This window comes from Erythrolamprus reginae, chromosome 3 (assembly GCF_031021105.1).
Source record: "Erythrolamprus reginae isolate rEryReg1 chromosome 3, rEryReg1.hap1, whole genome shotgun sequence".
Classification (NCBI taxonomy): domain Eukaryota; kingdom Metazoa; phylum Chordata; class Lepidosauria; order Squamata; family Dipsadidae; genus Erythrolamprus; species Erythrolamprus reginae.
This window is the reverse complement of record NC_091952.1, coordinates 9,357,476-9,384,630: the sequence shown is the minus strand read 5'-3', so window position 1 is coordinate 9,384,630 and position 27,155 is coordinate 9,357,476. Positions and strand designations below refer to the sequence as shown.

The 27,155-nt window shown below is 41.8% G+C and overlaps 1 protein-coding gene across 1 annotated transcript in view; it reads left to right on the top strand.

The window, feature by feature from the left end:
* The window catches only part of COL20A1 (collagen type XX alpha 1 chain), a 198,750-nt gene that overhangs the window by 138,160 nt on the left and 33,435 nt on the right, over positions 1-27,155 (top strand). The window contains exons 27-30 of the mRNA XM_070744283.1: positions 503-589; positions 13,810-13,863; positions 22,705-22,800; positions 26,222-26,275. Coding sequence (XP_070600384.1) covers positions 503-589; positions 13,810-13,863; positions 22,705-22,800; positions 26,222-26,275 — 291 coding nt within the window. The remainder of the gene's footprint in view (positions 1-502; positions 590-13,809; positions 13,864-22,704; positions 22,801-26,221; positions 26,276-27,155) is intronic.

Here is a 27,155-nt window from a genome sequence, read left to right as displayed (position 1 = left end):
CCTGTGAAGTAGCGAACCTGCGAAAGATGAACCGCAAAGTAGTGAGGGATTACTGTACTTCCTATTTAAGTGTGGAGTATGGGTAATTCAGGGTGGAGTTACAACATTTTGCAATGGAATTGGATGATGTTTGAGGTCTCAGCCAGGCTAAGCTAGACAATTGTTATTTTCCTGCTAAAATCATTTGAGAAAATGTGCCCTGTCTGCTGAGATGCTGGGACAGTGTAATTAGTAAGTCTGTGAAACTGGAGAATTCTTATCTCATGAAGGAATGCGAGCAGCTGGCAGCAGCCTAGCCGTGGAACTGTTATATCTTAATTACCCTCACTGAGAAACTGCCAAGATTATATCACATGCATGACTTTAGCTTGTAAAAATGAGACTTTATATATAAAAAGACTGATTTGAAATATCAATGCATGGATTCCTCCTTTGTTTTCAAGCTATGTAGGCCTGGGATAGAACAGAGAGTCACTTTGTTCTTTTTCTTTTCTTATTTCAGAGGGATGAAGAAACTTGTCCCAGTTTGCTTCCTTCCTGTAGCTGCACATCTGGAGTCCCCGGCCTTCCTGGGCCCCCAGGCCCTCCGGTAAATGAAACATGGAGTAATATTTTGCAGGAAGAAAAATACCATATTTTTCAGAGTATAAGTCGCACCTTAGTTTTGGGGGAGGAAAATAGGGAAAAGAATCTGCTTACCAGGTATTCATCTGGCTAGTGTCCTTAGTCTGGTCAGCTTCAGCACATTATTTTATCCCTTGGTTAGGGCTTTACAAAAACTTTATTTGGAGAGAGTAACAATGAAAGAGCTTGCAAGCTGTTAAGAGCTGGGAAAATCATTAGTACCTGGAAAGAAACATTCAGAGCAATGGGGAAAAAAAACCTGCAAAGACTCAAGGCTTGGAAAACATTCTTTGTAGAGAGTAACAGTGAAAGAGTTTGCAAGCCAGTAAGACCTGGAAACATTGTTAGCACCTGGTTAGGGCTGGAAAGAAACTTTTGGAGTAAGTTTCAAAGTGTTGGTTATGACCTACAAAGCCCTTCATGGCACCAGACCAGATTATCTCAGGGACTGCCTTCTGCTGCACAAATCCCAGCGACCAGTTAAGTCCCACAGAGTGGATCTTCTCCAGGTCCCATCAACTAAACAATGTCGCTTGGCGGGACCCAGGGGAAGAGCCTTCTCTGTGGCGGCCCCGGCCCTCTGGAACCAACTCCCCTCAGAGATTAGAATTGCCCCCACCCTCCTTGCCTTTTGTAAGGTGCTTAAAACCCACCTCTGCCGCCAGGCATGGGGGAATTGAGATACTCTTTCCCCCTAGGCCTTTACAATTTTATGCATGGTATGTCTGTATGTATGTTTGGTTTTACAATAGGGGTTTTTAACTGTTTATATTGGATTGTCATATGCTGTTTACTACTGTTGTTAGCCACCCAGAGTCTACGAAGAGGGGCGGCATACAAATCCAATAAAATCAAATCAAATCAAACCTGGTTAGGGCTGGAAAGAAACATTTGGAGTAAGTTAGACCATTAATAAAAACTACAAAAACAGGGTTTGGAAAACATCCTTCACAGAGAGAAACAATGAAATAACTTGCAAGTGCTGGGAAGATCGTTAGCACCCGGTTAGGGCTGGAAAGAAACTTATTCGGAGCAAGTTAGAGAAATGAAAAAAACACCCTGCAAAGACTTAGGGCTAGGAAAACATTCTTTGCAGAGAGAAACAATGAAAGAGCCTGCAAGGCTGGGAAGATCATCATCAGCTAGTTAGGGCTGAAAAAAAGGCTACATTTAGAGTATAAGATGCACCCAAATTATCAGCCTCTTTTCGGGACGAAAAAGGTATGTCTTATGCTCCAAAAAATACGGTAGGTAGTTGATGCCTTATGCAAAAAAAAAGAAAAAGAAAAACCAGCCTTATTCGTGCAAAAACAATAATACTACTCTATAAAGCTTTTGTAGGACCCCACCTAGAATACTGCATCCAGTTTTGGTCACCACACTATAAAAAAGATGTTGAGATTCTAGAAAAAGTGCAGGGAAAGATTAGGGGACTGGAGACTAAAACATATGAAGAACAATTGCAGGAACTGGACATGGCTAGTCTAGTGAAGAGAAGGACCAGGGGAGACATGGTAGCAGAGTTCCAGTTGCCTAGCATATCTCCTGTCTACAGTCAAAGTCTCATTGGCATACAACAGGGTAGTTAGCACTACCGCTTGGTAGACTTTGAGCTTTGCAGCAAGGCCTTTTCCACAGTGGCCCCACATATTGGTCAGTAGTCTTCCAAATGAAGAGCTTGCTTTGGCGATTCTGCAGTTGTCTTCAATGTCAATTGTCACTACACACGGCTCATGAATTCTGGGAGTTAGTTAGTTAGTTAGTTAGTTAGTTAGTTAGTTAGTTAGTTAGTTAGTTTGTTTGTTTGTTTATTTATTTATTTATTTATTAGATTTGTATGCCACCCCTCTCCATGGACTCGGGGTGGCTAACAACAATAATAAGACAGTATAAACAAATCTAATATTTAAGTTAACTTAAAAACCCTAATTTAATAAACCAATCATACCTACAGACATACCATGCATATTTTTTTTTTTTGTAAGCCTAGGGGGAGTAGAATATCTCAGTTCCTCCATGCCTGACGACAGAGGTGGGTTTTAAGGAGCTTATGAAAGGGAAGGAGGGTGGGGGCAACTCTGATCTCTGGGGGGAGTAGGTTCCAGAGGGTCGGGGCTGCCACAGAGAAGGCTCTTCCCCTGGGTTCTGCCAAACGACATTGTTTAGTCGATGGGACCCGGAGAAGACCAACTCTGTGGGACCTAACTGGTTGCTGGGATTTGTGCGGCAGAAGGCGGTCCTGGAGATATACTGGTCCGGTGCCATGAAGGGCTTTATAGTTCATAACCAACACTTTGAATTGTGACCGGAAACCGATCGGCAACCAATGCAGATTGCGGAGTGTTGGTGTAACATGGGCATATTTAGGAAAGCCCACGATAGCTCTCGCAGCTGCATTCTGCACGATCTGAAGTTTCCGAACACTTTTCAAAGGTAGCCCCATGCAGAGAGTGTTACAGTAGTCGAGCCTCGAGGTGATGATGGCACGAGTGACTGTGAGCAGTGACTCCCGGTCCAAATAGGGCCGCAACTGGTGTACCAGGTGAACCTGGGCAAACACCCCCCTCGCCACAGCTGAAAGATGTTTCTCTAATGTGAGCTGTGGATCGAGGAGGACGCCCAAGTTGCGGACCCTCTCTGAGGGGGTTAGTGATTCCCTCCCCCCAGGGTAATGGACAAACAGATGGAATTGTCCTTGGGAGGCAAAACCCACAGCCACTCCGTCTTATCAGGGTTGAGTTTGAGCTTGTTGACACCCATCCAGACCCCAACAGCCTCCAGGCACCGGCACATCACTTCCACTGCTTCACTGACTGGACAAGGGGCGGAGATGTAAAGCTGGGTATCATCTGCATACTGAAGTCCCAAGTTTGTGCAACAATGGGCTGTGGCTGTAGGATAGGAGACAACTGTGGACAGCTGCAGCATTAAATCTAATTGACCCAGTGAGCTTGGCACTGAATCCTTATCGTTGCTGGACACCCTGGCAGGTTCCTGCAGCAGCTGTGAGATTTTGGCAAGCACAGAACGGCCAATTCCAAGCAGCTGGTCTGAAGTGGGTTGCATGTGGCAAACTGCACAGCCAACACAACTGATGACAGTAGAAGCGATGCCTGCCTTGATTTCCTTCCAAAGTCTGTGGTCTCTATGCCTCATCTGCCTAGACTGAGTCAGTTCTCAATTTTACAGAAGATTCTGCCCTGGAAAATAGATCACTATGCAGGAAGTGTGTTTGTGTGTGTGTGTGTGTGTTAGTGGAAATGGGGGTTGTATTTCACCCAGAATTGAAGGGGAAGAACAAGGATTCTCTTACTGAGTGACAGTAAAGAAATCCTAACACTCATTTAGGAAACAATGTTTTATTTATCTCTTGGAGAGAAAGCGAAAATTCTGATGGATTGTGGGTTTACTCCAAGCATATAGATTCATGAAAAGGCAAATATTCATAACTTAAGGTGGAAGAGAACAGTTCCAGAAATAGAAGAAAATCTCCTTAGCTGAGAGTTGAATTTTGCACTTTTTTTTAAAAAAAATAATTTTTTAATGGAAATTCTTAAAACACATATACAAAATGCATGCATTTTATTTATTTGTTTGTTTGTTTTGTCCAATACACAATAATACACAACAAGGGTTATAAAGGATATAATCAGGTAGAATGTATTAAAGGGGAAATAGAGGAGAAAATAAAGGCCTGAAATATAACTATGTGAGAATAGCAGAAAAAGATATAGGGATAGAAGAGAAGATATAGGAGATATAGGAGAGACAATAGGACAGGGGATGGTAGGCACTCTTGTGCACTTATGTATGCCCCTTACTGACCTCTTAGGAACTTGGTGAGGTCAACCGTGGATACATGGATACATACATTAATGAAGCATAGAAAGAAAAAAAATGATACAAAGATAATTTAAAAACCTCAAAAACAAAAACAAAGATAGAAAAGAAGAAGGCACCAGCATGTATATATACTTATGTGTCCTAGGGAGCCATTGGGGAGCCATTTATCCAAGCCAACGCCTTGGATAAATCTGAACACAAACCCAAACTCTGGCTTAGATATGTAGATGATACCATCGTAATTTGGCCACCTGGGAAAGAAAAACTGGACAGCTTCCTCACACAGCTCAACAGCCTGCATCCCAAAATACAATTCACCATGGAAATAGAAACCAATAGCCAACTTCCCTTCCTGGATGTCCTAATCTACAAAAAACCCAATGGCTCCCTTGGACACACCGTCTACCAGAAGAAGACACACATCAACCGCTACTTGAACGCAAAATCCCACCACCACCCTGCACAGGTCAATTCCGTAGCCAAGACCCTCATTTCCAGAACCAAATGCCTAGCCGACAAAGACCACCTGGAAACACAGTCTCACAAATGTATTAATTTCCAATGGATTCCAAAGAGAGGCAATTACCAACTTAATCCAAAAAGAGACACCCCCCAAGAACGAAGACACAGAACAGGACAATGGCATCGCCCTCCTCCCTTACCTCAAAGGCACCACAGATAAAATCAGCAAAATTCTCCGCAAACACAACATCAAGACAGCCTTTGGTACAGATAAAAAAATAGCCAACATCCTAAGAAACCCCAAAGACAATATCCAGCTAGAAAACCAGGGAGTTTATCAAATACCATGTAAAATCTGCCCAGCCACATATATTGGACAAACTAACAGGAGAGTAAATGCACGTGTTGCAGAACATAAGAATGCATTAAGAAAAAAAGAAAGAAACCTCCTCCCTTTTCCAACACTTCAAAACTACAGGACATGAAATTGATTCTGACAGTACTAAATTAATTTCCAAAACAGAACACTACAGCAAAAGAATAATCATGGAAGCCATCGAGATAGAAAAACATCCCCAAAATATGAACAAACGGGATGATACTTCCCGCCGACCAGACATCTGGAAACCAGGCCTCATTAACAAACATATCCCAGCCATAGAAACTGAAACCAGACTCAGAACACACATTGCAAAACAACCAAGTAGCCTGCAAGCTCCAACTACTCAGGATATCACCCCTAATCCTCAATCATTAACTAATCAGCATACCTCAGTTAAATCAACGACCCCAGGTGTTACCTCACTGACTCACCAGGAAGTTTCTACACAGCAGGCAATTGCTAAGCCATCAAACCACACCCAGTCACCAGTATTTATAGAAGGAAGGCAGCTCAGATCTCACTGTGTTTGCCCTAGAACAAGGACAGAAGCACCAGCCTGAACATGACGAGTGGGACCTCGTCAAAACGTCGCAATAAATTTCTAAATACTACACGGGACGAATATACCGGGTTTTGTAGGGGTGGGCTACTGCCTGGATGGGGAGGAACACAGTGGAGTGGCAAAAATAGAGCTCCACCCCAGAGCACCCAATTTGCATTGAAAGACGTTGAAAGAAAATGCGTCCTGCATAAGCCACACCCACAGTTTGGTAGTAAAAACGTTGGTAGTCCTTCACTGGATGTAAGGGACCTTGGATGTCTTCTAGTCCAACCCCCTGCCTAGAATTTAACCTCAGAACTAGTGGTGGGCTTCTACGGGTACGGTCAGGTACACAGTACCAGTAGCAAAATTTTGATATTTTTTTTCTTTTTTGCCATACCGGGCTTTGGGTATATTTTTCCTATCACAGTAAATGAGGTTGAATGTGTATAATTTTAGAAGAGCTGTGCGTGTGTGTGTGTACTTTATATAGTAGATAATAGTAGCGAATGCAGTGGGGTAGTGAAAATGGAGCTCCACCCCAGAACACCCTATTTTATTTATTTATTTATTTATTTATTTATTTATTTGTTTGTTTGTTTGTTTGTTTGTTTGTTTGTTTGTTCATTCACTCATTCATTCATTTATTTATTTCGTTAGTTAGTTAGTTAGTTAGTTAGTTAGTCAGTTCAATACACAATGAGGGTTTTAGTGGGTATATATCTATATACACATAGTAAAATACATGATGAAGGTTATAGAGGAGATACTCATAGTAAAATATATCTAAGAAATAATAGAAAAGAAGATATAGTAATAAAGATGTTGAAACAAAATGCATAAGCCACACCCACAGTGTGGTAGTAAAAATTTTGGTAGCCCTTCACTGCCCAAAACTGACCAGTAAGTAATCCAAGTTTGTCAGACAGAATTCAGGCTGTTTCTCTTTCAAAAGTTTGAAGGTTGACTGCTTGCAAAGAGCATTCTCAAACCCTTCTCCTTAAATACTCTCTGGGAGTGCTGATTATGGACAGCTGTTCTTACTTCTTTTTCCCAATCTTCCTTAACTGTTCCTGTCTGTCCCTCATCCTTCTGACCCGGGCATTCGGGATCGTGTCCCTTATCTCCTCATCTTCAGACCTTGACCCAGCCCTAGTTGGGGGCTGTAAATCCCCAGTTGCAGGTTGCACATCCCCAGTTGGGGAATCTATAGTCTCCTCACCCCTAGACTCTCTCTCTTCCTCTGGCTCGCTCTCTAATTCCCCTGCAGCCAAACAGGCCGGCCGTACCCAGAGGGCCCCAGCTCATCAGGTTCAAAGTCCGTGGCCAGAGAGCCTGGCTGCGAGCCAACCACAACATTATTACAAATGAAAGATAGATAATAGAAGATAATAGCAGTTTTGTAGATAATAAAAAAATAAAAGTTATTGATAGAAGAGAACATTTGTAGCACAGTGTGGAACTGTGGGGTCCTTGGTGTTCTCTGAACCTGGTGATTTTCTCCAAGATGTTACGTTACTGAACTAGAGAGCCTCACCAGCAAATTCCATTTCCTTCTAGCATTGATGATGTAACCTAGTTTGGTAATGAAACGTCTCCAAGAAAATGGCCAAGCATAGAGAGTAGCAAGGACCCCACAATGAAAGTTATGTTGTAAGGTTAATTTGTAAAAGAAATTTGGAAAACATTTTTTATAATCCTCTCTTTCTTCTCTGCAATGTTTTTTCTTTTTCTGATCTTAATTATTAGTTTCAGTTAGTTTTTATCGTTCTTATTTAAAAACCTGATTAATTTATTGACGAAATGGTGAAACCATCTGGACGCCGGGTGGAAAAAGGAACATTGTTGAAATGAGTTATTAACAGCTTCCCTTGTTCTGTTTTTTTTTTCCTTTAAGCCACTTGGATATCATATGGTCTTCTACTAAACAACATTTGTTGTTTTGATTTTGCATGTTCATTATGATTTGGAGGCTGCCTTCTGTAGCTTAACATATGGTGGAACCTAACTGTGGCTTGTTTAATAAACTGGCTAGTGCAATTTATGGACCTGTAAGCTGTCCAGAAAAATACAAGTAAGGCACTTTATCATAAAAATTGAAATAAATAAATACCCTGATAAATGTCATTTTCTGATGAACTTATATAGTCAATGAATGTATTGTTTCTCATATGTGTTGTTTCTCTGTGGCATATAATATAAGTTGATATATGCATAATTCTGTATTTATTTAACTGAACTGGTGTGGCACAGTGGTTAGAGTGCAGTACTGCAGGCTATTGTTGCTGCCTGCCTGCTGCCTGACGTTTGGTAGTTCAAATGAAACCAGCATGGCTGCATAAAGTTGCAACTGTTTCAACTCCTACCTTCAAAATGTTGCAACAGAGCACTGCACACCAAGACAACTAGACACAAAAACATTTTTTCCCCGAATGCCGTCACTCTACTAAACAAATAATTCCCTCAACACTGTCAGACTTTTTACTAAATCTGCACTTCTATTTCAACTAATTTTTCTCATCATTCCTATAGTCCTTTTCCTCCCACTTAGGACTGTATGACTGTAACTTGTTGCTTGTATCCTAAGATTTTTATTAATATTGATTGTTTCTTCATTGCTTATTTGACAGTCATTAAGTGTTGTACCACATGATTCTTGACAAATGTATCTTTTTCTTTTATGTACGCTGAGAGCATCTGCACCAAGACAAATTCCTTGTGTGTCCAATCACACTTGGCCAATAAAATTCTATTATGATCCCACTATTATGATCCCACTATATAGAATGCTGGTGAGACCACATTTGGAATACTGTGTTCAGTTCTGGAGACCTCACCTACAAAAAGATATTGACAAAATTGAACGGGTCCAAAGACGGGCTACAAGAATGGTGGAAGGTCTTAAGCATAAAACATATCAGGAAAGACTTAATGAACTCAATCTGTATAGTCTGGAGGACAGAAGGAAAAGGGGGGACATGATCGAAACATTTAAATATATTAAAGGGTTAAATAAGGTCCAGGAGGGAAGTGTTTTTAATAGGAAAGTGAACACAAGAACAAGGGGACACAATCTGAAGTTAGTTGGGGGAAAGATCAAAAGCAACATGAGAAAATATTATTTTACTGAAAGAGTAGTAGATCCTTGGAACAAACTTCCAGCAGACGTGGTAGATAAATCCACAGTAACTGAATTTAAACATGCCTGGGATAAACATAGATCCATTGTAAGATAAAATACAGAAAATAGTATAAGGGCAGACTAGATGGACCATGAGGTCTTTTTCTGCCGTCAGACTTCTATGTTTCTATGTTTCTATTCTATTCTATTCTATTCTATTGAAATACAAATTGAAATACAAAAAGGACAAGTATAAAAAGTGGAACGAAAGAGAAATAACTAAGGCAAAATACCATCAAATAGCCCGAGCCTGTATAGATGAAGTGAGGAAAGCTAAGGCTCCCAATGAACAAAGTCTTGCAACAAGAGTAAAAAGTAACAACCAAAAAGCTTCTTCCAATATATAAAAAAACAAGAAAAAAGTCAAAGAAACAATTGGTCAAATTGGAAAGAAGATGACAAGCAACAAGGAGAAAGCAGAGCTACTTAGAAACATAAAAGACTGACGGCAGAAAAAGACCTCATGGTCCATCCAGTCTGCCCTTATGCTATTTCCTGTCTTTTATCTTAGGATGGATCTATCTTTATCCCAGGCATGTTTAAATTCAGTTACTGTGGATTTAACAACCATGTCTGCTGGACGTTTGTTCCAAGCATCTACTACTCTTTCCCCTAAATTCATGTCAGATTGTGCCCCCTTATTCTTGTGTTCAATTTCCTATTATAACAATAACAATAACAATAACAAGAACAACAACAACAACAACAACAACAATAATAATAATAATTTATTAGATTTATATCTCCCTCTACGGCATAACAACACTTCCCTTCCAAACCTTATTTAACCCTTTAACATATTTAAATGATTCTTGGTTTTTTGCTTCTGTCTTTACACAAAGGGAAAAAAACAGTCCAACCTATCACAAAAACAGCACTTGTGCCATAGGTTCCCCTTCACTGGTATAAGGACTTCAGCCTTGAACATGGGAAGAAGAATGGGGTTAGACTAGAAAACCTTCAAGATCCCTCCAAGACTTATGATTCTATTGTACAGTAATGGATGGTAGAGATAATGATAACATTAATGGCGTTCAGCAAAAACAGAGTTTGGAAATTCAGACTTTTTTTTTTTCCTCACGCACCATCCCTTGATCTCTCAAAGGGTAATGGATCTTCTTTCAAACATTGTCACCAGTATGGGTACACACAAACATATACACACACACTCCAACTGAAATGAGTATCTGGAGACCCCCTATCCCTGAACCAACTCTTTGTAAATAAAGCTTGCGTATTGTCAGTTCTCTTTCCAGTTGTGTGTCTGCGCTGGGAGTGCAAAGCCGCCTCTGTTGAGCTCTGGCTAAACTGAGTCAATAATTCAAAGGATTAAAAAATAAAATTAAAAAAATTAAAAAGCACAGGCCAGGTTGAGAATGTCTCCTGAATCCCCCCAAAGGCCTCGTGTTGGCAGGGTGGCTTCTGCAGTAGATGAAGCTGGATAGATTCCTTCCCTTCCCTTCTCCAGTGCATAGAAAGCCTGGGACGGCTGCCTTTTATTCTCACCATTTCGGTTGCAAGCGTTTTGAATACAGATGAGGGCTGATGGAAGTCAGGGGCACTTTGTGAAATGAGAATGGGAGACACACATCCACCTATTACTATAATAAGCCACTCTCCCTTTCTACATCCGTGCTCACATTTAACAAAGTCCCCTGCATCTGGCATGACAAAATAAAAGCACACGGAGTTAAGAGTGCTATTTCTCATTGTTGGGAAATGGAGATTGGATGGCTGCCAAGGCAAAGTTTTCAGCTGTTCTCCTTTGCTGACAACGGGCAGGTCAATAACACAATAGCAAGAGTTTGGAAAGGGACCATGGAGGTCTTCTAGTCCAATACTTTGCTCTATCAAGGTCCTTCTGAATTCAAAGTCTGTCTTCCAAAATGTTAGCAATTCCTTCCAAGTTGGTGTTATCTGAAAATTTGACCGAGTGCCCTTTCAATCCCCTAATCTAGGTCAGTGATTCTCAACCTGGGGGTTGGGACCCCTTTGGAGATTGAACTACCCTTTCATAGGGGTCACCTAAAACCACGTGAAAAGACAAATTTTCTATGCTATTAGGAACTAAAGCTTCTACAGGGTGCGTTCCAAAAGTAATGCAATTGAATTTCCCACGCAGTTCCTATTGGTCGGAGTGAGACCGAAGCACTTAGAGTAGGGGGGGGGGGACGCTAAGCTTTTCTGCGAAACCAGTCTCAGTGCTCTGTCTGGGTTGAGTTTGAGTTTGTTGACACCCATCCAGGCCCCAACAGCCTCCAGCATCTAGTACTCTTTCCCCCAACTAACCTCAGTTTGTGCTTAAGACCTTCCACCATTCTTGTAGCCCGTCTTTGGACCCATTCAATTTTATCAATATCTTTTTGGAGGTGAGGTCTCCAGAAGCGAACACAGTATTCCAAATGTGGTCTCGCCAGTGGGATTACAATCACATAGCATTTAGCATTAGCATTTAGACTTATATACTGCTTTACAGTGCTTTACAGCCCTCTCCAAGTGGTATGTATGTATGTATGTATCCATCCATCCATCCATCCATCCATCCATCCATCCATCCATTCATTCATTCATTCATTCATTCATTCATTCATTCATTCATTCATTCATTCATTTATTATTAGATTTGAAAGGGACCTTGCAGGTCATCAGGTCCAACCCCCTCCTCAAGCAGGAAACCCTACATCACCCCAACCAGATGGCAGTCCAATTTCCTTTTGAATGTGTCGAGTGATGGGGCATTCACAATCTCTGCTGGCAGGCTGATCCACTGGTTGATCGCTCTCACCATCAGAAAGTTCTTGCTTATTTCCAGGTTGAATCTCTCCTTGGTCAGTTTCCATCCATGACTCCTGGTCTGGCCCTCTGGTGCCATGGAAAATAGTGTGACCCCCCCTCCTCTCTGTGGCAACCCCTCAAATATCTGTATAATATCTCCGGGACCGCCTTCTGCCGCACAAATCCCAATTAGGTCCCACAGAGTTGGCCTTCTCCGGGTCCTGTCAACTAAACAATGTCATTTGGCGGGACCCAGGGGAAGAGCCTTCTCTGTGGCGGCCCCGGCCCTCTGGAACCAACTCCCCCCAGAGATTAGAATAGCCCCCACCCTTCTTGCCTTTCGCAAGCTTCTTAAAACCCACCTCTGTCATCAGGCATGGGGGAATTAAGATATTCTTTCCCCCTAGGCTTCCACAATTTATGTATGGTACATTTGTATGTATGATTGGTTTTAAAATAAGGTTTTTTAGCTTCTTTAGTATTGGATTGTCACATGTTGTTTTTACCACTGTTATTAGCTGCCCCGAGTCTACGGAGAGGGGCGGCATACAAATCCAATAAAATGAAATGAAATGAAATAATGCTATCATGTCCCCTCTGGCCCTCCTTTTTGCTAGATATCCATGCCCAGTTCCAGCAATCTCTCTTCGTATGTCTTGGTTTCCAGTCCCCTTAACATTGCTCTTTTCTATACTTTCTCTAGAGTTTCAATGTCCTTCTTGTGGTGGAGTGACCAAAATTGAATACAGAGAGTAAGCATATTCTCCCACACAATCTGGGTCCTCATTTTACCGACCTTGGAAAGATGGAAGGATGAGTCAACCTTGAGCCTACTGAGATTTGATCAGCCAAACTGCTGACAGCCGGTGATCAGCAGTACTGCACTCTAACCACTGCACCACTGAACCTCTTAGTGGGAATGGTGTTATATACTCAGAGAGCACCCAGGGCTCCTCACTTCAATATTCTCCTTTATTGCTATTTTAATCAACCTCATCCATTTTGCTGCTGGCTATCATCCTCTTTTCCTTTCCATTTTCTCAGCATTCTAGATTACTCAAGAGATAGACCATGCTGCTATCCAAATCTGATTCCTGGTATCTCTCAGGACTTCTTTTCTTCCAACAGAAGCTCCTGTTTTTTCTACTGTGTTCTCAAGATGGTTGAGGTTCACTTTCATGTTTCGCCTGAGCTGGAGAGATAGAAAATGGAGAGCATGCTGTGTCCCTTTGAGATGCAATTGTCCATAAATAGCCGTATCTTAACCCAGTCCCTCTTGTCTTTAAATTTGGAATAGTGTTGGGCGAACCAAATCTGCAAAGTTTGGGTGCGTAGAAAACTTTGCGCTGTTCGGAATACTGAACCCGAACCCGAATTTTTGAGAAAGTTCAGCAAAAGTTCAGGTTCAGGTTCGGGAGAGCGCCAGGAAGTGCCGCCGCCCAGCTGTCACCTTCCGAAACAGCCGGGGAGCTGTCAGCCAGTCGGGAGGTGAAAAGGGAGGTAGGGAATCCCATGAGGAGATTCCAGGGGCGGAGCTTTGACGTCACTGAGACGTCCTTCCTGGCACAGCTGAAATGGGGACTCCAGGAAGGATGTCTCAGTGACGTCAAAGCTCCACCCCTGGAATCCCCTTGTGGGATTCCCCACCTCCTTTTGCGTCTCCCGACTGGCCGACAGCTCCCCAGCTGTTCTGGGAAGTGCCGCCGCCCATCTGTCACCTTCAGAAACAGTCGGGGCGCTTCTCTGTGGTGTCCCAAACGCCGAACCCGGAAGTTTGGCAAAAGTTCGGGTTTGGGTTCAGAAGAGCGCCAGGAAGCACCCCGACTGTTCTGGAAGGTGACAGCTGGGTGGCGGCGCTTCCTGGTAGTTTCCCAAGTGCCGAACTCAAAAGTTCGGCAAAGGTTCGGGCTCAGGTTCGGGTGCCAAACTCGACCCCGAACTTTGTTGGTTTCACCAACACTAATTTGGAATTCATTCTGTGGATTTGTCTTCCTTCTGCAGGGCAATCCTGGGCGAAGGGGAATCCAAGGAGAACAGGGGGAGCCTGGCCCCAAGGTAAGTTGTGTGACATCAAAATGAATCAATTATTTATTAAGTGGGAGACTTACTTACTTACTTACTTACTTACTTACTTACTTACTTACTTACTTACTTACTTACTTACTTACTTACTTACTTACTTACTTACTTACTTACTTACTTACTTACTTACTTACTTACTTGATTGATTGATTGAATGATTACATAGAAACATAGAAGATAGACAGCAGAAAAAGACCTCATGGTCCATCTAGTCTGCCCTTATACTCTTTCCTGTATTTTATCTTAGGATGGATATATGTTTATCCCAGGCATGTTTAAATTCAGTGACTGTGGATTTATCTACCACGTCTGCTGGAAGTTTGTTCCAAGGATCTACTACTCTTTCAGTAAAATAATATTTTCTCATGTTGCTTTTGATCTTTCCCCCAACAAATTTCAGATTGTGCCCCCTTGTTCTTGTGTTCACTTTCCTATTAAAAACACTTCTCTCCTGAACCTTATTTAACCCTTTAACATATTTAAATGTTTCGATCAGGTCCCCCCTTTTCCTTCTGTCCTCCAGACTATACAGATTGAGTTCATGAAGTCTTTCCTGATACGTTTTATGCTTAAGACCTTCCACCATTTTTGTAGCCCGTCTTTGGACCTGTTTAATTTTACCCATTTCTTGGATGTTTCTATGCTTCTATGGAAAAAAAATGGACATTAAACTAGGAAATAAATTCTTTGTTTATGCGACGCTAGCATATCTCGGAGTAAGATCCAGCCAATTCTTTCCCAGCACGTACTTGTTTTTTCTGCACAGTGGAAATGATTCAAATATACAATAACTTTCCCCAGCTGGCTGCAATAATATACTTTGGGAAGGAACAATTGATTTTGCTAAATTCAGACGGAGCCCTGATTCTCTTCCTTATCATCCAAAACTCATGAAGTGAAGCTGATGGAGATATAAAAATCACTGGATTTCCTAAAAATTATATTCTTCAGTTTGGTTGTTCTGAAATTCTGCACACCACCTTTTTTTCCCCCAGTCTCAAAGTCTTGCCTTAGAGCAGTGATTTTCAACCTTTCTTCAACCGCGGCACATTTTTTACATTTACGAAACCCTGGGGCACATTGAGCGGGGGGGGAGGGGAGGGAGGGCGGCTAAAAAAAGTTTGGACAAAAAAATTCTCTCTCTCTCTTCCTCCCTTTCACTCTATTTCTCTCTCCCTCCCTCTTTCTCTCCCCTCATCTTTCTTTCTCTCTCTCTCCATCCCTCTTTCTTTCTCTTCATTCCTCCCTCTCTTTTTTGCTCTCTTTCTCCCTCCCTACCTCCCTCTATGTCTTTCTCTCTCTCTCTCCTTCCTTCCCTCCCTGTCTTTCTCTCTCTCTCTTGCTTTCTTTCTCTCTCTCTTTATTTCTCTCTCTCTTTCTTTTTCTTGTTCTCTTTCTCTCTCTCTTGCTTTCTTTCTCTCTCTCTTGCTTTCTTTCTCTCTTTCTCTCTGCCTTTCTTTCTCTCTCTGAGCTTCGCGGCATACCTGACCATGTCTCGCGGCACACTAGTGTGCCGTGGCACACTGGTTGAAAAACACTGCCTTAGAGGACCTCGAAGAGAGATTAGAATCCTGAAGTTATTATTTTTTGTTAGGTTTCTTGGACCTAAATTAGTCATTCAAATGCTTCCTAGCATGCTACGGCCTGGTTCCTTATTTTCATTGTCTCCTTTTAGCAAAATAAAGGGTGGGGGACAACAGATTTCCCCTAACAGATCCATTAAATAAGGCAATATATGCAGCTCTTTAGAAAGTTTCTGCAGTGGAATTTTTTCTACTCCATTTGACAAGACAGTAGAAAGAGACTGGGATATACTTAAGGGAACAATTCCCAATTAATCTATTATACTGGAACACTGTTTTCGTTCTTTTTATTATTGCTGCGTGAGTCAGAAAGTGGTTGCCTTTTGTAAGGCAATGTCGCAATGACCTTGGGAGAGGGAGGGAAAAGATACTGCTTAGAGAACAATAAGATAAAAGGGAGGGGAGCCCTGAGCTCCATAATGGGAAAAAATTACTAGAATTCCCCATATTGGCTGGGGAATTCTGGGAGTTGAAGTCCACAAGTCTTAAAGCGGCCAAGATAGGACATCTCTATTCTACACACAAGGGCTTTGGTTGATGCATCATTTAAAGCCAGGATGGCACAGTGGTTAGAGTGCAGCAATGCAGGCTACTTCAGCTAACTGCTAGCTGTAGTTCAGCAGTTCAAATTTCACCACTGGCTCAAGGTTGACTCAGCCTTCCATCCTTCCAAAGTAGGTCAAATGAGGACCCGATTGTTGGGGGCAATATGCTGAGAGTGTAAATCACTTAGAGAGGGCTGTAAAAGCACTATGAAGCAGTACAGTATATAAGTCTAAATGCTATTGCTAAATGCTATTAATAGTGATGGGCGAACCCAATGGTGTTCGGGTTCGGCAAGTTCGACCGAATTTTACGCAAAATTTGGCCGAACCCAAACCGAACCCGAATTCAAACCCGAACGGGGAATCCCTCCCAAGGAGAGATTCCGGGGGTGGAGCTTTGACGTCACCGGCAGGTTGCTAAGGACGCCAAGGTGATCACTTCCTGGATTCCATGGAATCCAGGAAGTGATCACCTTGGCGTCCTTAGCAACCTGCCAGTGACGTCAAAGCTCCACCCCCAGAATCTCTTCATGGGAGGGATTCCCCAGCTCATTCAAAGGGAGGTCTTCATGTAAAAATAAACATTGTTATTTTTATGAAAAAAGGACACCGCAGTGGTGCTGCAAGCAAAGGGCGGTCTTTTCACGTAAAAATAAACATGTTTATTTTTATATGAAAGGACCGCCCTTTGCTTGCAGGAATTGCATGGAATCCAGGAAGTGATCACCTTGGCGTCCTTAGCAACCTGCCGGTGACATCAAAGCTCTGAACGCCGAACAGGACCTCGAACTTTGCCTGAAGTTTGGAAAAATTTCGGGTTAGTGTTCGGCATACCGAACACCGCAAAATTCGGTACGGACCCGAATTTTGTGGGTTCAGCTCACCCATCACTAGCTATTAACTTTTAGGGGAGGTAGAATCCCTAGCACCCCTTTCACCCAACAAAATGTAATTCAGTGCTGATAAACACACTTAGGCAAGAAAAACAAAATGCACAGGTAACTAGTACCTGTAGTAGTAGTGGTAGTAGTAGTAGTAACAATAACAGTAACAATAACAGTAACAATAACAATAACAGTAACAATAACAATAACAGTAATAGCAATAATAACAACAACAATAAAAACAGTAACAACAGTAACCACAGTAACAACAGTAACAACAGTAACAACAGTAACAACAGTAACAACAGTAACAACAGTAACAACAGTAACAACAGTAACAACAGCAACAACAGCAACAACAGCAACAATAGCAACAGAGTTGGAAGGAACTTTATAGGTCTTCTAGTCTAACCCTCTGTTTAGGCCAGTGATTTTCAACCTTTTTTGAGCCGCAGCACATTTTTTACATTTACGAAACCCTGAGCGGGGGGGAGGGGAGGGGGGGCGAAGGGGGGGGCGGCTAAAAAAAGTTTGGACAAAAAAAATCTCTCTCTCTTCCTCCCCTTCACTCTATTTTTTTCTCCCTCCCTCCCTCCATGTCTTTCTCTCTCTCTTGCTTTCTTTCTCTTTCTCTCTCTTTCTTTCTCTTGTTCTCTCTCTCTCTCTTGCTTTCTTTCTCTCTCTCTTGTTCTCTTTCTCTCTCTCTCTTTCTTGCTTTCTTTCTCTTTCTCTCTCTTTCTTTCTCTTGTTCTCTCTCTCTCTCTTGCTTTCTTTCTCTCTCTCTTGTTCTCTTTCTCTCTCTCTCTTTCTTGCTTTCTTTCTTTCTCTCTTTCTTTCTCTCTCTCTTGCTTTCTTTCTCTCTGAGCTTCGCGGCACACCTGGCCATGTCTCGCGGCACACTAGTGTGCCACGGCACACTGGTTGAAAAACACTGGCTTAGGCAACATCTTCTTTAAAACATCCAGTGTTGGAATATTCACAACTTCTGGAGGCAAGCTGTTCCACAGATTAATTGTTCTCACTGTCAGGAAATTTCTCCTTAGTTCTAAGTTGCTTCTCTCTTTGTATAATTTCCACCCATTGCTTCTTGTTCTACCCTCAGATGCTTTGGAGAATAGTTTGACTCCCTCTTTTTGTGGCAACCCCTGCCTCAACAGTAGTAACTACAAGAGGGATCTAGAGGTGCTAATGGATCACTGCTCAAATATCAGCCAGCAATGTGGTGTACTTGCAAAAAAACAAAACAAACCCCCAATGAAATCCTAGGTTGCATCAATACAAGGATAGTTTCAAAATCACACACAGGGTTACTACCACTTTATAGGACCACACTTGGAAAACTATATCCAGTTTTGGTCAGCATGATACAAACAAAATATGTTGACACTCTACAAAAATTGGAGAGGCGAGTGACAAAGCTGATTAGTGGACCGGAGGCTAAAATGTACAATGAACGGTTGCAGGAACTGGGTATTTCTAGTCTTAACAAAGTTAAGAACTGGGGTGATATGATAGCAGTCTTCCAATATTTGAGGGGCTGTCACAGAGAAGAGGGGGTTGACCTCTTTTCCAAAGCCCGGGAGGGCAGGATGTTATGATCCAAGTCATCTAAGCAGCAGAGGGCTTTGATAAAGTCCTTTATTGCTTAGCTGTTCTACAACAAAAAGGCTGCAAAAAGGATGTTGAGAATCTAGAAAAAGTGCAGAGAAGAGTGACAAAGCTGATTAGGGGACTAGAGGCTAAAACATATGAAGAACAGTTGCAAGAACTGGGCATGCCTAGTTTAATGAAAAGAAGGACCAGGGGAGACATGATAGCAGTCTTCCAGTATCTCAGGGGTTGTCACAAAGAAGAGGGAGTCAACCTATTCTCCAAAGTACATGAGGGTAGAACAGGAAGCAATGGGTGGAAAGGAGAGAAGTAACTTAGAACTAAGGAAAAATTTCCTGACAGTGAGAAAAATTAACCGGTGGAACAGCTTGCCTCCAGAAGTTGTGAATACTCCAACACTAGAACTTTTTAAGAAGATGTTGGATAACCATCTGCCTGAAGTAGTGTAGAGTTTTCTGCCTAAGCAGGGAGTTGGACTAGAAGACCTCCAAGGTCCCTTGCAACTCCGTTGTTGTTGTTGTTACTACTACTACTACTACTACTACTACTACTACTACTACTACAAATTTCCTGAGAGTTAGAACAATTAATCAGTCGAACAGCTTGCCTCCAGAAGTTTGGATGCTCCAGCACTGGAAGTTTTTAAGAAGATGTTGGATAACCATCTGTCTAAAGTAGTATAGGATCTCCTGCCAAAGCAGGGGGTTGGACTAGAAGACCTCCAAGGTCCCTTCCAACTCTGTTGTTGTTATTATTATTATTATTAACAAATGGCCCTTCAATGGCTGGTACACTGGAAGTTATACAAGAAGAACTGCAAAGTAATCCTTGGGCTCGATACTTGTCTTAAAGTAAGGCAAGTATCTAGTCCAAGGCTTCTCTATAACTAAAACTTTTGCTTTGCTAATTTGTTATGCCCATGGTGTATTTCCATTTACTGCCTCCCAAATCAGTGTGAAAAACCTCCTGAATAATCCAGAGTGGTGCAATAAATCAGCGTTTAGAAATAGCAAACAACCTTGATATGCAATGGGGAAAGGTTTTTTTTTTAAAAAAAGCAAAACTCCATCACCATGACTTCAGCACGTACCAAAGAGTGACTGAAATAACCCGAGGAAGCAATGACAAAATATAGATTTGTGTTTCTGGTCCCAGAACTCAATCGTCATTTCAGAGGAAAGGGAAAAGGGGAGCAGCCAGAATTGGTGCAGAGTGTTATAAATAGTCACCTGGCAGAGAATTAATTCGCCCAGTGTTAAACGGATTGTGGCATCAGAAACCCTCAATTTAATTGTGAGGGCAGGTGTCAATTAAATCCACCACACTAATTAAATTTTATGTCATTTGCATTACATTGTATTGTTTGCATCAATTTCTGACATTGGTGTGATTGTGTATGTTAATGCAATTGAGTTATTTACAATAACATGCTAGCATAATGCGGAAACATTCAATTTAATGGACATCAGTCCATTAAAGGGAAGTCAGAGTCAAACCAAAAAAATATACCAGCTATCTCTGAGCAATCACATTAAATTAAGATCTGTTAAATGGAGGTTATACAGTATCATCAATTTGATCCTTGAGTCCAATGTCATTTGGCAGGACCCAGGGGAAGAGCCTTTTCTGTGGCAGCCCCGACCCTCTGGAATCAACTCCCCCCGGAAATCAGGACTGCCCCCACCCTCCTTGTCTTTCGCAAGCTCTTAAAAACCCACCTCTGCCGCCAGGCATGGGGGAATTGATTCCCCCTGGCCATCCCGTTTTATGTATGGTTTGTTTGGGGTGTATGAGTGCTTTTAATTAAGGGTTTTTAAATTGTTTTTAATCATGGGATTTGTACTGTGCTTTGCTGTTGTGAGCCGCTCCGAGTCTTCCGAGAGGGGCGGCATACAAATCTAAATAATAATAATAATAATAATAATAATAATAATAATAACAACAACAACAACAACAACAACAAAACAACAATAACAACAACAACAATAATAATAATAATAATATATCTGTCAAGAAACTAAACCTTACTTCAAATATTTATTTCAAAGCTCAGTTGTGATTTTATTAGATTGTCACAGCCAAGTTCTATCCCTTACGTTCTCCATAAACCCATAGGCACGATTACAATTTGTTTTTTGTAAAGGCTGCAAAAAACAGCCAAACTCAGAGAGCACCAAGGAAACCTAATCATTCATGGATTGGATTTGTAAGAGTGGGAAAAAGACTTCCATCTTTCCTCATCTTTGTCTTCTGCTTCTCTGAATTTGGTGTGAGCAAACCAAGACTGTGTTATTTATGTATTTATACTTATTTTGTCAAGTACGAATTGGTAGTATACAGAGATATAATAATAATATGTATATACATGATCCTAGAGACGGGGTGGCGCAGCAGATAGAGTGCAGTACTGCAGGCCACTGAAGCTGACTGTAGATCTGCAGGTCAGCAGTTCAAATCTCATCACCGGCTCAAGGTTGACTCAGCCTTCCATCTTTCGGAGATGGGTAAAATGAGAACCCGGATTGTTGGGGCAATAGGCTGGCTAAGTGCTATTGCTAACATGCTGTAAGCTGCCCTGAGTCTAAGGAGAAGGGCGGCATAAAAATTGAATAAATAATAAATAAAAGAGAAACATTAGGACAGGGGATGGAAAGCACACTGGTGCACTTATTTACTTACTTACTTACTTACTTACTTACTTACTTACTTACTTACTTACTTACTTACTCACTCACTCACTCACTCACTCACTCACTCACTCACTCACTCATTCATTCATTCATTCATTCATTCATTCATTCATTTATTAGATTTGTATGCCGCCCCTCTCCGAGGACTCGGAGTGGCTCATAACAATAAAACATCATATACAAATCCAATGTTACAAACAGTTTTAAAAGACCCCTATTAAAAGCAGTCATACAATCCAAACATACCATACATAAAGTTGAGGATATATCAATTCCTCCATGCCTGGCGACATAGTTTTCAAACGTTTGCGAAAGGCAAGGAGGGTGGGGGCAGTCCTAATCTCTGGGGGGAGCTGATTCCAGAGGGCCGGGGCCACCACAGAGAAGGCTCTTCACCTGGGTCTCATCAGACGGCATTGTTTCGTCGACGGGACCCGGAGAAGGCCAACTCTGTGGGACCTAATCGGTTGCTGGGATTCATGCGGCAGCAGGTGGTTCTGGAGATACTCTGGTCCGATGCCATGAAGGGCTTTATAGGCCATATAACCAACACTTTGAATTGTGATCGGAAACTGATCGGCAACCAATGCAGATTGCAGAGTGTTGGTGTAACATGGACATACCTAGGGATGCCCATGATTGCTCTTGCAGCTGCATTCTGCACGATCTTATGCACGCCCTTTACTGACCTCTTAGGAATCAGGAGAAGTCAACAGTGGATAATGTAAGGGTAAAGTTTTGGGGGGTTAGGTGATGATACTACAGAGTCAGGTAGTGAGTTCCATGCATCAACTACTCGGTTACTAAAATTGCATTTCCTGCAGTTGAGTTTAAAACAGTTTACTTTTAAGTTTGTATCTGTTGTGTGTTTGTGTGTTGTTGTGGTTGAAGCTGAAGTAGTCATTGACAGGAAGGACATTGTAGCAGATGATTTTATGGGCTATGCTTAGGCCATCTTTAAGGCGACATTTATTTATTTTTTATTTATTTATTATTAGAGTTGAAAGGGACCTTACAGGTCCTGAAGTTCAACCCCCTGCCTGAGTAGGAAATCCTACAGCACCCCAGCCAAATGGCAGTCCAATCTCCTCTTGAAAGTGTCCAAAGTTGGGGAGTCCACAACCTCCGCTGGCAGGCCGTTCCACTGGCTGATCACTCTCATTGTCAGGAAATTCTTTCTTATCTCCAGGTTGAATCTTTCCTTGGTCAGTTTCCAACCGTTGTTCCTCCTCCGGCCCTCTGGTGCCCAGGAAAACAGTGTGTCCCCCTCCTCTCCATGGCAACCCCTTAAGTACCTGTATACAGCTATCATGTCCCCCCTAGCCCTTCTTTTTACTAGACTATCCATGCCCAGTTCCAGCAACCTTTACATACTTCTAAGCTTTCTAAACCTAGGATTGTAAGTCTAGTTGCGTAGGGTGTTCTGTTGCGAAAATGTCTGGTATGTCTGGAAGATAATGTTTTTTTTTTCTCTGTTTCTTTGTCTTCTCTGATTCCTTAGGGGGAGCCAGGTTCTCCGGGACAAGCTGGACCAAAAGGGCATGGAGGACATCAAGGGACCCCTGGTTCACAAGGAATAACCGTGCAAGGTCCCATTGTAAGTTGTTTTCTTTTCCTTTGAAGTCGGGTTAAAACATTGTAGTTCAGATACAAGCATAGCAATAGTTGGGGAGGGGGTTGGGGGGGGATAGGGAATTTTAAATCTCACCATGTTTGGTAATGGAGAAATGGTCTCCCATATAGCCAATGGAAGGTCTTAAGCATAAAACGTATCAAGAAAGACTTCATGAACTCAATCTGTAGAGTCTGGAGGACAGAAGGAAAAGGGGGTTACACTGATATCAAATAAATCGTGGAATAGAATCATGAAAGAAAGGATGCAAAAAGAGGGACAGAATGAAATGTGAATGACAAAAATTAAAAATAATTTTTATTTATTTGAAATAATTATATTAGAATTGCTAAATTGCCCCACCAGAGAGTTGTCCCAAAGATAATTGGCTGTAAGTGAATTGTCCGGCAGTGAGGTGGCCATGCCTAGTTTGTCATGATGAGTTGACTGTGGCAGGTTTTTATTTATTTATTTATTTATTTTATTTTATTTATTTATTCATTTGTCCAATATACAAATACATAGGAAGAAAAATAGACATGTGATAATCAGTGTTCCCTCTAATTTTTTTGGGGGGTGGGCGGAAAAGTATAGTGTCTGAGCGGCAGTCCCTTCGGGACTGGGCGGCACAGAAATATTAAATAAACTAACTAACAAACAAACAAACAAATAAAAACCCACCCTGTTTTGCCTCAGAGAATTTCAAAATAAAATACTGTACTGTGTGTCTATAACAGTGAGCTCATAATAGGGCAACTCTATCAATATCAAAATGCCACTTAAATAGTTGAGCTAGTTTCAAACTAGATTTTGATTTTCTTTCTCTCTTCCTTACTCCCATTCTTTTTCTTTCTCTTTTCCTTCCTCTCTTTTTTCTATCTGTTTCTCTCTCTTCCTCTCTTCCTCTCTCTCTCCTTCCCTCTCACTCTTTCCCTCTCGGCTTCTGGGCAGGTTTGGAAAACTCTGAGTTGATGATGATTTTTAAGTGAGCGATTGCTCACTGCTCAGCTTAGAGGGAACTATGGTGATAATATAAAAGAGGGTGAAAGTGAACTTAGAGGAGAGGATATATGAAAGGAAGAGAATATATATGATAGGTGAAAGAGAGGAAAGACAATTGGACAGGGGATGAAAGGCACACCAGTGCACTTATGTACGCCCCTTACTGGCCTCTTAGGAACCTGGAGAGGTCAATCGTGGAGAGTCTAAGGGAGAAGTGTTGGGGGTTAGGGGTTGAGTCCGGTAATGAGTTCCATGCTTCGATAACTCGATTGTTGAAATCATATTTTTTACAGTCAAGTTTGGAGTGGTTCGTATTCAGTTTGAATCTGTTGCGTGCTCTTGTGTTATTGCAGTTGAAGTTGAAGTAGTCATTGACCGGTAGGACGTTGCAGCATACAATCTACTGAAATCGTGTTTTAGGCGCCGTAGTTCTAGGCTTTTAGGCCCAGGATTGTTAGTCTAGTTTCATAGGATATTCTGTTTCGAGTGGAGGAGTGAAGGGCTCTTCTGGTGAAATATCTTTGGACGTTTTCAAGGGTGTTGATGTCTGAGATGTGGTATGGGTTCCAGACAGATGAGCAGTAGTCTAGGATGGGTCTGGCAAAAGTTTTGTAGGCTCTTGTGAGTAGTGTGAGATTGCCATTCCGCTTGCAAGAGCCCGCATTCTCCAACCAATCAGCTCAACTGTATGTTCTGGCCCCATTATCCTCTTTACTGTTCCAGCTATTAAATTAAATATCATAACAAGGAAGAATTAAATGAGATCATTCCTCATCCTGGACTCACGTCTAGCGGTCCAACTCTGCACCAGTGACTTATAGCACCTTCATAGTCTCACCCAGCCATTACTGAATAATATAAAGCCTGTCTGCAATAGAATTATTTTGGCACAACGGTATTTGGAAAACTCCGAAGATGCGATAAACTTCTAGTGTGGAAAATAGATTGGCTTCAGCCAAAGAAAACTGCACTCTGATTTCTAATTTCTGCAGAGTTGCCTCCAGGTCATATTTTTTGCTTGGGTTTCCAAAACACACTTCACTCCGATGGCTGAATTTTCCGGAGTTCAGCACATCGAACAGCAGGCTATCCAGATTTTGTGTTTTTGTAGTAGCATGCTTTACAATGTCCTTTTCCTTTTCCTTAGTCTTAAATTCATTCTGGAATGTTAATGTTATTGATTCAATTATACTGTATATCACACAGAGCAATAATGGGTTGCAGCCGGTACAGCTGGGTTCGGGGTTCCGGTGGTGGAAATTGTGATGTGCATGAATATCCACACCCCCGATGCGTTCACGCAAGTGCATGTGTGAGATTTGGCTTTTGCGCATGCAGAAAGTCACCCAGCTGGCTTTCATGGCTAAGGTGGGACTAGAACTCACAGTCTCCTGGTGATTGGCCCAAAATCACCCAGCTGGATTTCATGAGTAAGACAAGACTAGAACTCTCAGTCTCCTGTTGATTGGCCCAAAGTCACCCAGCTAGCTTCATGACTAAGTCAGGACTAGAATTCACAGTCTCCTAGTGATTTGCCCAAAGTCACCCAGCTGGATTTCATGTCTGAGGTGGGACTAGAACTCACAGTCTCCTAGTGATTGGTCCAAAGTCATCCAGTTGGCTTTCATGGATAAGACAAGGCTAGAACTCACAGTCTCCTAGTGATTGGCCCAAAGTCACCCAGCTAGCTTCATGACTAAGTCAGGACTAGAATTCACAGTCTCCTAGTGATTTGCCCAGAGTCAGCCAGCTGGATTTCATGAATAAGACAAGACTAGAACTCTCAGTCTCCTGGTGATTGGCCCAAAGTCACCCAGCTAGCTTCATGACTAAGTCAGGACTAGAACTCACAATCTCCTAGTGATTGGTCCAAAATCACCCAGCTGTCTTTCATGAGTAAGAGAAGACTAGAACTCTCAGTTTCCTGGTGCTTGGCCCAAAGTCACCCAGCTAGCTTCATGGCTAAGTCAGGACTAGAACTCACAGTCTCCTAGTGATTGGTCCAAAGTCACTCAGCTGGCTTTTATGCTTAAGACACAACTAGAATTCCCAGTCTCCTGGTCATTGACCCCAAGGCACCCAGCTGGCTATCATGCCTAAGGCAGGACTAAAACTCATGGTTTCCAAGTTTCTAGCCACTATACTAGACCATACTGACTCTCATGTTGAACTTGAAAACACTTGTTGAAGTCCCCATTCAGTTACTGGATGACTTTAGCCCATCCAACTTCTTCAAGTGATGTTGGCAACAAAAACCATAGGAGGGATTGCTATGTTCACTCTCTGATATTGCTGGGACAAAAGGCAGGACATTAAATGTGATGATTAAGAGAATGAAAAAGCACTAGCTCAATCATTGTAAGCCTATATGTTTTATAAATTTATTGTTTTGTTTTTATTCAAGGGCCCACCCGGTCTTAAGGGTGATAAAGGGGACAGTGGAAGTCCAGGAATACAGGTAAATCTATCTATCTATCTATCTATCTATCTATCTATCTATCTATCTATCTATCTATCTATCTATCTATCTATCTATCATCTATCTATCTATCATTCTATCTATCTATCTATCTATCATTCTATCTATCTATCATCTATCTATCTATCTATCTATCTATCTATCTATCTATCTATCATCTATCTATCTATTTCATTTTTATGCCGTCCTTCTCCTTAGACTCAGGGTGGCTTACCATATGTTAGCAATAGTACTTTTTAACAGAGCCAGCATATTGCCTCCACAATCCGGGTCCTCATTTTACCCACCTCGGAAGGATAGAAGGCTGAATCAACCTTGAGCCGGTGATGAGATTTGAACTGCTGACCTCCAGATCTACAGTCAGCTTCAGTGGCCTGCAGTACAGCACTCTACCTGCTGCACCACCCTAGCTCTATATTTTGTCTTACCTTGTTCTTCTAATGTCTCAGTTAATGTGCTTTTCCTAACTTGGTGTTCTCCAACCATTTGGACTTGAGCATCCATAACTTGCAGCCAGATGCCAAATTGGTAGAACTTCAACATATCTAAAAATCATTCAACATCAAGGAAAGCTTAGTCGAATTTTGTCTATTGTGAAATCTGGATCTTCAGTTGCTTTCTAACAAGCTCTGAAATTGTTCTGTCTTAGCCCTGAACCACAGAAATCAGATGCACACCAGAAGTAACAAATAAAAGGATTTAATATGTACAACAGTCTCAGTCTTTTAAGAGTCTTTTAGAAAGTTTTTATTTTTTCAAAAAGAGAAACTGTTCTACCAAAGTCTTATCAGTTGGCCTGCATCAGGGACAGATGATAAACACTGCTATAATTACTCAGTGAAGCAAGATTTCAGAAGCA